This window comes from Bactrocera tryoni, chromosome 3 (genome assembly GCF_016617805.1).
Source record: "Bactrocera tryoni isolate S06 chromosome 3, CSIRO_BtryS06_freeze2, whole genome shotgun sequence".
NCBI classification, from domain to species: domain Eukaryota; kingdom Metazoa; phylum Arthropoda; class Insecta; order Diptera; family Tephritidae; genus Bactrocera; species Bactrocera tryoni.
The window spans coordinates 30,425,317-30,438,383 of record NC_052501.1 but is presented as its reverse complement, the minus strand read 5'-3'; the positions used below and the strand labels follow the sequence as shown (position 1 = coordinate 30,438,383).

Genomic DNA, 13,067 nt, shown 5'->3' with positions numbered 1-13,067 from the left:
TTCTTCCTTACTTGTTGCCAATATTATTATACTTTTTGAAGTCGAACATAAATTAATTTCGAATTTGTTTAATAGAAAACCAAAGTGATAAACGCAGTCATGCGGCCGCCAAGGCACACGTGAGTAGATTTTAAAAATTTCGAGAAAAAAACTTTACAATGAACGCACACGAACACGGGTTATATGGTGCTGAATTTTCTATGTTTTATGCGCCAACACCACCAAACACATATAAATAAAAACTTCCGCCCCCATCTGCTCTGAGCTGAGTTCGCGGATGACTAAATCAGAATTTAAGCTGAAAACCTAATAACGCACACATAAACACAAGCACACTCGCACAGACAGTCCAGATTCGAAAAAGTGTCGAAAGAGGATGGTACATGATAAAAGCATACAAACCACATATAGATACACATATGTACATATACTCGTATGTCCCATTGTGTAGAGTGTGTTTGCTATGTTGAAAACTCTTTTAAATTTTGTGGGACCCGGTTTCGGCACGTGTTTGCATACATAGACTTTTCATACGATAAGCTCACATGCCAAAACGCGCCTTTCTTTGGTTTGTGTATATATATATATATTAGGGTGTTTGTTTTTTAACTATTTATTTTTTTTAGTCCCGTCACGAGATTTTCTTGGAAATACCCTAGAAAAAATTGCCTGAAAATTTTAGCCCTTAATATTAACATTAAGAACTGGACCAAGGCCTGTAAAAATTTTCCATAGAAAATACACTACAATCGTGAGTTTTTATTTTTAAATTCCTACAGATCAGAGGTATTTTATGGCATCGCTTTGACTTTAGACGCATATTTCTTAGGAAATTTTACTTGCTATAAAAAAGTTTCGAGGTCAAAATCGCTATCATTAATACTTCTCGAGATATTCGGCTTTTTAAGTAGGGCTATATAGAATTTTTATAGATGGTTTGTATTAAAAAATCTATGAAAATTGTAATAAGTCCCGGGACCGACGCATAGATGGCGTTGCCAACAAATATTCCGTAAGATTTTTCATAAGTACCAACCTTCAAAAGATACCTGTCAAAATTTCATGTCATTCTGATGTTTGGTTCACGAGTTACAGTGATTTAAGTGACGCTTGTCTTGATATTCTCAAAACAATGGATTCGAAACAGTTTCATGTGTTGATTTATCATTGCTTTTTGATGAAGAAAAACACAGTGCAAGCTCAGCAATGGCTTGGAAAGTGCTACGGGAAATCTGCTCCATCAAAAAAAAACCATTTGTCGGTGATATGAGCGCTGTTTGAAGCTGTATCACCGGAACAAACCGGATTTTTTGCGTCGGTATGTGACAATGGACGAAACCTGGATCCATCACTACACTCCGGAGTCAAAGCGGTCGTCAGTCGAGTGGACTGCAGTCGGTGAGAAGCGTCAAAAGCAGCCAAAAACGCAAATGTGGACTGGTAAGGTAATGGTCTCAGTATTTTGGGATGCTCATGGAGTTTTGCTCATCGACTACCTTGAAAAAGATCATCAATAGCGAACGTTACATTGGCCAATTGATGCATTTGAAGGACGAAATCGCTGGGAAACGCTCCATATGAAAAAGAAGTAAGTGCTCTTTCACTAAGGCAATGCGCCGTGTTACAAGTCGCTCGCTACAATGGCGAAATGCATGAATTCGGCTTCAAATTGCTTCCGCACTCACCAGATTCACCGGATCTGGCCCCCAACGACTACTACCTGTTCGCAGACTTCAAAAAAATGTTCCCAGGAAAGAGATTCTACTCCAACGAGGAAGTCATCGCCGAAACGAACGCTTATTTCGAGGCCAAAGATAAATCGTTCAATAAGAAAGTATTGAAATGTTAGACGCTGGACTGATTGTGTTGCTCTTGAAGGAGACTATGTTGATGAATAAAGTCGAGTTTTGCCAAAAGAATGTGTTTTTCTTATTTAGTCCCGGGACTTATTGATCCACGGTTATATACATATGTGTGTTTATGATTATGAATGAAAATGCGTCACATGCATCGCAAGATTTCAGTCCAGCGGTCAGTCAAGTGACTTCACTTTATTGTCTAGAAAACCCGAGAAATTTGCCCGAAAAATTTGAAAGAAACGAAAAATGGTGCTTAAACAAAAAGAGAATCTATTTATGGTGATAATATCTCAACATATCTATTAGTTGGAAGAAAGAACGACATGGCTTTATGGGTTTTGATGCTCTTTTGAAAAAACGATTAACCGCAATTTAAAGAGACGCACTTACACATACACGCTGCATGGGTATCTCTTCCGCACTATAAAGCAAATGAAGTTCTAAACTTCTTATGAAAATTTTTAAAAATACGCTTACGCGGTTATAGATAGCCGAGTTAACAACAGCGCGCCAATCGTTTCTTCTTTCCGCAAGGCGGCGTCAATTGGAGATTCCAAACGAAGCCATTTCCTTTTCCACCTGGTCCTTCCGAGGAGGTCTTCCTCTTCCTCTGCTTCCCCCGGCGGATACTGCGTCGAATACTTTCAGAGCTGGAGTGTTTTCATCCGTTCGGACGACATGACCCAGCCAGCGTAAGGCGAGCAAAGGACCATAAATCTTCCGCAAAACCTTTCTCTAAAACTCGTAACACCGACTCATCAGATTTTGTCATCGTCCATGGCTCTGCTTCATATAGCAGGACGGGAATAATGAGTGGCTTATAGAGTTTTGTTTTTGGTCGTCGAGGGAAGACTCTACTTCTCATTTGTCTACTCAGTCCATAGTAAGACCTGTTGTGAAAGTTATTCTGCATTGGAATGCGAGGCTAGCATTGTTGTTGCTGTAAATACTGATTCCAGATAAGCGAAATTATCTATGACTTCAAAGTTATGACTGACAACAGTAAGGGGGGAGCCAAGTCGCGAGTGCGACAACTTTTTGTTTGATGACAGGAGATATTTCGTCTTGCCGTCGTTCACTGCCAGACCCATTTGCTTCGCTTCCTTATCCAGTCTGGAGAAATCAGAACTAACGGCGCGGTTGTTGAGGCCAATGGTATCAATATCATCAGCGTACGCCGGCAGCTGTACACTCTTATAAAACATTGTACCTTCTCTATTTAGTTCTGCAGCTCGAATTATTTTTTCCAGGAGTAGATTGAAAAAGTCGCACAATAGGGAGTCTCCTTACCTGAAACCTCGTTTGGTATCGAACGGCGATTCTGACGGAGCTTTTAGAACGCTCAAGATCAATTTTCACAGCCATATTATTTGTTGATTTTCCAGGCCTAAAGCCACATTGATAAGGTCCAATAAGTTTGTTGACGAAGGGCTTCAGTCTTTCGTCTGAGCATATATTAATATTCTTTAATGAAACACAATCTTCAGTGCCACATTAAGAACTGGTTTTCTTTATTTTCTTATATTATCACTAAGCATAAATAACATAGAGCTTATTATAATTTCTCTTATTATTAAATATTATGCTGTCACGATAAGTTCTCTTAATACTCTTATATCTAATGTTGTTGTAGCATCATACATAATTTGTATGTATGTATGTATGTATGTATGTATGTGTACATTACTATATTCTACAAAGAATTGGTTTTTTTCGAGAACCAATGGTTTCTTTGCAACTGTACGTTGCTGATGAATGCTCTCAGAGAGCATGATTGCAGTTTCTCAACGTCGAACCTTCCTTCTGTGTGTTGACGAGCGTTTTTTGCTACACAGAGGCGGGTGCCTCTATTCGATCGTGGTCCGAGTCGATGTAAGAAGTACGCACGTCTGAAACACTGGGGACGTGTCTTTCGTCTATCACAACATGATTGATCTGGTTGGTGGCTTTTCGATCCGGAGACACCCAGGTAGCTTGATGAATTGTCCTATGCCGGAATGTTGCTTTCTTTGGTGGGCGTTTTTTACGTGGCGGTTCCCAAACGCACTGCAAAACCCTGGGAAGGACCTGGAACTAGCACCTTTATAACTAATATCAGAATTCTCGAACATCCGGCTGATATTACTCAATATAAATTGGTGATTGTACGTGAGGTGCCTTAAGGAAACCCAGAGAGCAAGAGGGGCATGTTAATAGTTGTGATATTGACTAAAATGGACAAAATCGATGGAGGATGATTTGGTATAGTTTCCGCTTTAATTCATTCACGAATAAGTATGTGTGTTTAAACACTATTTTAAAAGTTATAGGCAGTTAACGTTACGCATCAGTGTACTATATTCACAAAGTATACCATGTCGTATGAGCAACACAAAATGCATAAATCACTTGTATGAATGCTGGGGTAATTTCAGATATAACTTTACCTGCGTCTAACTTTGTAAGTAATGTTTTTAAAAAAAAATTAATCGGATGACTTTTATAGAGCGAAAAATATTTTTTCACTTCTTCGAGGTTGTAGATTTACTTTCTTAAAGCAAATATCAAAAGAATTCCATGTTATATAAATACTTGGAAAATAATTTTGGCACGATTTAACTTGCAAAAATTCAGGAGGAGTTGAAAAAAAACAATCAACTTCGGAAGTAACGGACGCCCCAGTGTATGCCTATATGTGTACTGGCGCATGATGTTCCCTCATCCCTACATTTGCAAACTCCCATTCAAGCATATTGCCTCTAAATTGCTTATTTGCATGAGACTGTGTGAGTGGCTGCACACTCCAACATTTAGTCCATAAAAGTCTCAAATCGACTCACAAACGTAATATATTATCAGGCAGCTGTTGCCAGTGCCATTACGAGAGCGCCTGCTATTCTGGGCAATAAAACATTCAGATGATAGAGTGAGTACGAATATTAGCGGTTTTGCTTGACACTTTTCAATGCCGCCTCGTTGAGCTTGGAGAAATCAATAAAAATTTGCAGTAACTTGGGTATGTGAACCGCTTGCTTGTATATTAGGGTGGGTCCAAAAAATATTTTTTCGCTTGGTACTCTGAAAAATCGGTTAAGTTCTTAATTGCAACCGGAAAGTCATCCATTTAACGGTTTTATATTAACTTTTGTACAAAACATTTGTGCGGAGGACCTTTCTGTTAAAATTTAAAACTCATACTAGGAGAGCCTTTCTTAGAGCTGTCTATCAACCATATTTTCAGAGTACGAGACCGTAAACAAACATTATCTCTTTTGCCGCACCCTAGTATATGCAGTGCAGTGTTCGCCTACAACTTTATTACAAATTTTCCCATCATTGGGGGCGTGCAAGTTTTTGACGAATGATTTTGTTTATATCATCCCTTTGTTACATTCGTTGTATTTTCCACTTTATCGCTTTCGATCTCAACATAATATTCAATTTAAAATATCACTTTTATCGTTTGTAGTTTTTCTAGTTATTTTTTAAGCTTTCGTGCGCACTTTTGATATAAATTAATATTTTAAATTTCATTTAAATAGTATAAGCCGATTTATTTTTTCAAAATCTCTCCAGTAATTGGAGACGACATGACTTAGCCAGCGTAGCAGCTGTCTCTTAATTCGCTGAACTATTTCAATATCGTCGTATATCTCGAACAGCTCATCGTTCTATCGACTGCGGAATTCGCCGTTGCCAATGCGTAAAGCACAATAAATCTTCTGCAGAACCCTTCTCTCGAAAACTCGTAACGTCGACTCATAGCCTATGCCTCTGCACCATAAAGCAGGACGGGGATGATGAGTGACTTGTAGAATTTAGTCTTTGTTCGTCGAGAGAAGACTTTACTGCTCCATTGCCTACTCAGTTTGAAGTAGCACATTGTTATTGCTGTTAATACTGGTTTCAAGATAAACAAAATTTTCTACGACTTCGAAGTTGTGTCTGTCAACAGCGACGTGGAAGCCAAGTCGCGTGTGCGACGACTGTTAGTTTGATGACAGAAGATATTTCGATTTGCTCACTACTATTACCATTTGCTTCGCTTCTTTGTTCACACACTCAACTTTGAAGCCGACAAAGAGATGGTGTGTGTCAGTCCAAGATTTGGCGCATGGTGAATATCTGGTCAGTTGTTGATTTTCCTGGCCTGAAGACACACTGATAAGGTCCAATCAGTTGGTTGAGTGTGGGCTTTATCTTTCATATAATACGCTCGATAGAACCATATCCGCGATGTTGAGGAGGCTATCCCATGGTAGATGGCGCAGATTCTGGGATCTCCCTTTTTGTTGATTGGGCAGAGCACACTTAAACTCCAATCGCCGGGCATGCTTCTACAAAGATGCTGATGCATGCTTCTTAACAGTTCTTTGCCGTAATCCATCGGGTTCACCATCTTCTGAAGTTATGCTTTCACTGCCATTTTTAAGTGGACCAAGCTAGAATTGAAGGTCAGGAAGGGGTTTTGCTATGTGTTTTGGTGAATGGAATGGAAATCATCTACTCCAAACTCCGTCTTGACTACCAAATTCTCCATTCGGAACTCTACTGTCAACAAGTAGATTAGTTAAGAAAGAAGGCACCCAAGACACCCAAAGAAGGTTTAAAATGCATTCTGCTTATAGTCCAGACCTGTAATCAAGTAATTGTTGCCTTTTTCTGTCTATGACGAATGATCTGGCTGGTGCGTAATTCGCTTCAAAAGTGACTTGTGAAAATCGACTGTCCTAGTGTTTTGGCAATAGATTACAGGATTTCTATGAGCTTATCATTATAAAATTACTTTCAAAACGACAACAAGTTATCGAACAAAACGCAGCATATCATCGAATCATTCCAATTAAGCTAAATAAAACCTTCAATTTATCCCAATAACAAATCCATTGTATTTTTTGTTGTTTTTGTTGAGTATTAAAATGTGTTGTTATTGTCCTTCTCCATGATTTATCATACTTTAATTTGACAGATTTCAACAAAATTGCCACATGTGGCGTCTAAATTCCGTTGAAATTCACTAATTTCTCTAACTTGTTGAAATTAATGCTTTTGCAAATTGACCGAGTACTCGTACATGCGGTTATGTAACACAAATGTTCGATACAAACACATTCCACCCAAATACGTTATAATTTAAATGAAAATATTTTCAATAATTTTGCTTCAATACATCTATGTATATGGTACACATGTACATGAAATATACGATATTTAAACAAATATTCGCATGCCTTGTAGGGGTAGCGTCCAATTTTGTAGAGACGGTTCTGAGCTGATAAATTAGACCTTTTGAGACTTTCTTTAAGACAGTAGTCAGATTGTGTTCTAAATTTATATATGAAATCCGCCAAAGTTTGGCTTAAGAACTTTACATATGCTCTTTATCTAGTTTTCGGTTGCTGTTCTCAAGGAATTGGTCTCCATTCCTAAATAAAAGCTTTAATAAACTGTGTTGAGGTAATTCTATACTTTGTTAATTTTCAGAATTATTTTATAATCACTAACGAATACCTCGCTTTCCTTAGGCCCAAACAAACTCAAAGAGCAATGCGTTTCACATAGTAACTTAAGCATTGAAGACTTCAGTGTAAAATATTCAAGTGTATTTTACATCGCTATTTAAATACGGCGCCGAAGAAAAAACTGATAAGGAGCATGCATTAGCTTCTTTGTAGAATATGGTCCAACGAAAGCATACCCAACGATTGGAATTGGTGTGAACTGCCTAATCCACACAAACCAACCCAAACGAAGTTTTAGACAAGGCTAATCCCTATCGTGCGATTTCTTCAGTCTACTGCTGGAGAAAGTAGTTCGAGGTGCAGATCAGAATATATAAGGTACAATCTTATATAAGAGTGTACAGCAGAATGGATAAAGAAGCGAAGCGTAGGCAAGACGAAATATCTCCTGTCATCAAACAAACAGTCGTCGCACACGTGACTTGGCTCTCACGTCACTGTTGACAATCATTACTTCGAAATCGTAGATAATTTCGACTATCTTGTAACCAGTATTAGCACCAACAACAACGTCAGCCTCAAAATCCAATGTAGAATAATTCTTGCTCTTAAGAAATAAAGTCTTCTCCCGACGAACAAAAACCAAACTCTATAAGTCACTCGTTATTTTCGTCCTGCTACATGGTGCAGGGGCATGGACGATGACAACATCTGATGAGTCGGTGTTACGAGTTTTTGAGAGAAAGAAGAAATCGAGAGAAAGTTTCTGCGAAAGATGTATGGCAGCATTGGCCACGGTGAATATCGCATTCGTTGGAATGATGGGATTTTCGAGGTATACGAAAACATTGATATAGTTCAGCGAATTAATAGACAGCAGCTACGCTGTCTAGGTTATGTCGTCCGAATGGCTGAAAACACTCCAGCTCTGAGAATATTCGACCGAACATAAATTAAGTCAATAAAAAAACTTTGAGAAAGAATAAAAAAAATACCAAACAACTTTCTTAAGAATTTCTTATATACATATGTCATGAACTATTGGAAGAAAACTTAGACTTATGCAACTAAAATCATCTAAAGATATCTAAAAGTAACTTTTTTTACATAAACTTATTTGAAGGAGAAAAAAAATACAATTCTTTTTTTCTTGCTGGATGTAATCAAAGCTTTTCCTACAGGGTATGTTGGCATAACAATAACTTAAAATGCCAAAAACAATATGAAATTGCACAATGATTGTCCAAATATGAGTTTATAAACTCGAAATATTTTCAGCCATTTGTGAATTGAAGCGAAAAGTTTATCGCTTGGGCGAATTGGTTTTTGGGTTGAGTTATACGTTCTGCTTTGATGTCATTTCGGAATACACAACTCAAGCAATTAGAAGCTTGCTGAATGAAAACAAATTTTAATGGTTTTCGCATATTGTTGACGGAAACAAAATTAGATATTTTCCGGTACAAATATAACAAAAGCAACAATTTAAGCAGGAATGTGTGTATGTTTATGTGCAGATTCACATTTTCCTATAAATTCTTTAATAAATATAAATATCAATAAAGAAATTGCTCGCATTTCTAAGCAACAGCAATTTTAATGAAAAAATACACGAGTTATTCGATGAAACGCGTGAAATTTCAAGCGTATAGACATAACGGCAATATCGAACTATTATGTCTGACCATAGTTGCACTTGAACTTTGCACTCATTGGTATTCAGTTCGCTAGAGACTCGCATACGCTCTGACCGGTCAGCCCTCCCAGCCCTTTCAGTTCTCTCAGTACTGTCTGCCACTGGTTCACTTCAGTACTTTGCCGCCAAACATATTTCATTGCTTCCATTATTCTGCACTTCTGCACCTCGGCCGATTTCTACATTGTACCGTTTGCCTTCATTCGAAACTTTTTCTCTTTTCATTCTAGTTCTTCTGCGCTACATTCAATTGTAGTTCTGGGGTTTTATTGGCCCACTGGTATTAGCATGGCAACTACTAAGCTGCATTAAAGCTGTCGTTGTTGTTGTTGTGTGCCGATAATCTTCGCCACTTCGTGCACAAGTAATTGACAAAAGTTTTTATTGCCTCGAACTTGTGGCTATTTTTAGTCATTTTGCATAGCAGAGTTGCATTTTTAACACACATTATACCATAAATGTGCATTTGCATGTGTGTGCAACTTTTCGCTTGGCCTGGTTTTGTCTACACATACATCTATTGATTCCTGCTAGCCTCTGATATTTGCATAAGCATAACCATTTCTCCACATCCTTTGCTCCGTTAGTCATTCGGTCCTTTTCGAAACCCAATTTCTTTTTGATGCCTGTGGATTTTGCCAAGATAAATGGCAGTTTAAATGCGCAATTAAATTGTCAAATGGCTTTGTGTCTTAAATGCAATTTAAAAAGTTTTGCATAAATTAGGACTTTGACGTTTAACGCAAAAGGAAATGGAGATTGTATCTCTTTTTATTCTGATTTTCTTAATATTTGTTCAAAATTTTAGCAGGAAATGTTATTGAAAGCAATACTCATTGAGTGTTCACAAAGAAACGGAGATTCAGGGCTTGTACAGAAAATTATAGGACTGGTTTTCTTCCGCCGCGACTGTACTTCAGAGACTCTATTCGGTAGAGGGCGTTTCTAGCTAACGAACCAGCGGCTACCATTGCCATCTGTTTATTAACCAAAAGACCTCAAATTCAAATAAAATAAAGGATTTTTTTTTTTTTTTAACATGTGGTTTTCAAATAAATAACAACTAATAAATCCATCATAGTGTAATGTTATGGTCAAACTTAAGCTTTATCATAAAGAAGCGACCGCCGCGTATGGTTCAAATAAACTCCAGGCGCGAGACCTTCGACCACTTTTTGCAGCAATTAGGGTCGTATGTCAACAGTGACGCACTGTGTACTATCTTCGAAGATGTCAATCGCTTCTGACTTAGCTGCTTAGACAGACGAATTCACATAACCACATAAAAAATAGTCCAGCGGTGTTAAATCGAACGTTCTTGGCTAACGACGCCAAATAATGCGTTCCCAAAAATTTTCTTCAATAAATTGATTGTTTCATTAGCTATAGAGTAAGTAGCGATGTCCTGTTGGAATCAAAGGTTGTCTACATCACCATCTTACATTTCAGGCATTTTTGAAAAATTATTCCCTCTGCCCACAGAAAACTCCATAGAATGACTGTTTTGGAGTGTAAAGACGTCTCAACAATGGCTTGTGAATTATTACCACACAAAAACGAAAATCAAAAACAAAAAAAAAATTAAGAATATTTTCTTGTGAAAATTGGGTGCGGTGGACATCTCGTTTCGGGCCCTTTCATCGAACTTGCAACGCGTTTGATGGACGTTCGACTTCTATTCTTGCACGAGTAGGATTTTGTAAGTCGGCGATCCCAGTTCCTGCACAATCTTCCATAATGTAGATGGGCACATTTGATATCTTTAGAGTGCCTGCTATCTTTAACAACTTCACTTTACGGTCACCAATAATAACTTTGTGTGTGTCTTTTTTGATGTTTCCGACGGCAATTAGCTCTTTTTGGCGTCCACAGCGTTCACCGTCTTTAGTGCACATTTCACCAAGTCTAAACTTAGCAGCATTATTGGTTGTTGGTAGATTTTCTAGGACAGTGTCCGGAAACTCGTGAAGCCAAGTGTTTGCTTCAACTGTATTTTTTTCCTTCAAAGAACAATATTTATCCACACGCGAAATTCTTTTTTATTATTTTTTTTTCACAATAAAATTGTTTCACTAACTAATTACTCCGCAATTCTCAAATTTATACACGCGCTTTTTGAAGGTTAAGTCTAACTAAAAATCATATGGATTAAATTCTGGTAGAGCCATCTACGAGTACTATATAGTATGAGTCCGGTCGCGTCTTTTCAATTTACCTGTTAGTTCAATGCGACGGTGGATGAACTCATGGAGTCTTATTCGATACTCTGCTCCACAGCAACAATAGCGTCTTCGATGCACACTGCACAGCGTCTTTGAGGATGCGCATTATCCACTAGAATAAACGTAATGCGAAACCGATTCATGGCTGCTCGAATTACCGACTCTAATGAGCAATTATGTCGACCGAATATTGAGCGAACCACTATTTGGGTAATAGCTGTCAAAAAGATCAACTTCGAAAAAAGTATTGCTTCATTGAATACCACACGTCTAAAAAAAACAAGCGTTTTACTACAATGCTAATAAACCAAACCCAAATTCATATTATTAATATTTTTTTATAAAAAAAATACAATCCCTTAAAATATTTACTTGGCAATTTTATTTTAATAATATTTAAATAATTTTAGATCGGCAAAGTGTGCGAAAAGGTGCGGGTCCAACAAATGGCAGTGGAATATGGCCAAAACAAAATCTTGGTACAGGTAGTACAGTACTCTATTGATGTTTCCTACAACCTGCCAATCCCAATAGAACACCAAAGCCTACTCGTTGTTGTTGTGTATACAAACATAACTAATATATGTGTTAGAACCTCTGCGTACCCGAGTGTATGTATGTGTCATAACCTATAATAGTTGGATGAGAGCAACCAGCAACCTGCAATATATAAGTCCTATTTCTTCTACTCTTTGCCGCCTTCTAATACACCTCAGACTTAGAACTATAATTTTCAAACTATGTATGTAGTCTCCACCTGACTCACAAGCAGTCTTTCTGTGTAATATTTCAACTGCTTCCGCTATGGAAAACCGTATTTTTTGTATTATTGTTGTATAGTTTACTGAATATGTATTAACTTAGTGCTTATATATCTTCTTCCGTAGACAAGAATCGCAATGCCAGTCCTTCCGTTTCCGGCGATAAAAAGTCCAGCTTGGTCGAAGCTGTTGATCCAGCCACCAGCAGCGGCGATGCCAAACTAAAGCCCAGATCTAGGTCAGTATGTATATTATTAGTTTGCTCTATATTTACCACCCCCACGCTCGTTGCTTTGGTGGGTGTGTTGCTGATGAATGGCTACTAAAGAATATGCTTCAAATTGCAGGTCACTCATACGCCGTGCTTCACGTAAAACCAAACAGCAAATCAACAACGCGTCCGATGACTGTAATTTGCAATAAAGCAGCGGAAGGAGGCAAGCGTGAAAGGTTGATTAGGCGAAAATATATATAATTATATAATAAACAATAAATCACAGAAGCAAACGGACAACAGCAGCAACAAAAGCATGCAACAATAAGCAGCAAAAAAAAGCAAAGACAAGCGGAAACTCAAAGTTCCAATTGTCGACACGGGCATGGGCAAGTGTGTGTATGTGTGCGTGCTGGTGTTGGTGTGCAAGTAAGTAGGCATAGACGCGCGTGTGTGTGTGTGTACATTGTGAATATGTACAATTTTAATTAACAGTCGTCAAAGCGAATTCACCGCAATGATCGCGTGAATGATGACGCGGAAAAAATTACACATTTTGATATGAACGCTTAATTCGAACTACTACACTTATATAATACATGATAATAATAAAAACAAAACCAGTGTCGTTGATTAGACGGAAAATAGCTATGTTTTTGTTGATATGAAAATAAGTGAGTGTGTGTGTGTTGTTACATATGTTTGTTTGCACATACATAAACCTAGTTATGTATGTGTGTATGTATAGTCAGGCAGTTATTACGGTTAAAAAGCAACAAATTAACGGTTTAAAAAAATTTAAAAAAATATATATGTAAACAAATATTTTCAACTTTTACTAAAAAATTTATATATAGTATATTGTAGTTTAATG

At 37.7% G+C, this 13,067-nt stretch overlaps 1 protein-coding gene across 1 annotated transcript in view; it reads left to right on the top strand.

Annotated features, from left to right (window-relative positions):
- LOC120772965 (GTP-binding protein Di-Ras2) overlaps positions 1–12,692 on the top strand; it is a 98,045-nt gene extending 85,353 nt beyond the window's left edge. The window contains exons 5-6 of the mRNA XM_040101869.1: positions 12,106–12,217; positions 12,327–12,692. Coding sequence (XP_039957803.1) covers positions 12,106–12,217; positions 12,327–12,402 — 188 coding nt within the window. The 3' untranslated portion in view covers positions 12,403–12,692. The remainder of the gene's footprint in view (positions 1–12,105; positions 12,218–12,326) is intronic.
- Positions 12,693–13,067: the final 375 nt, after the last annotated feature.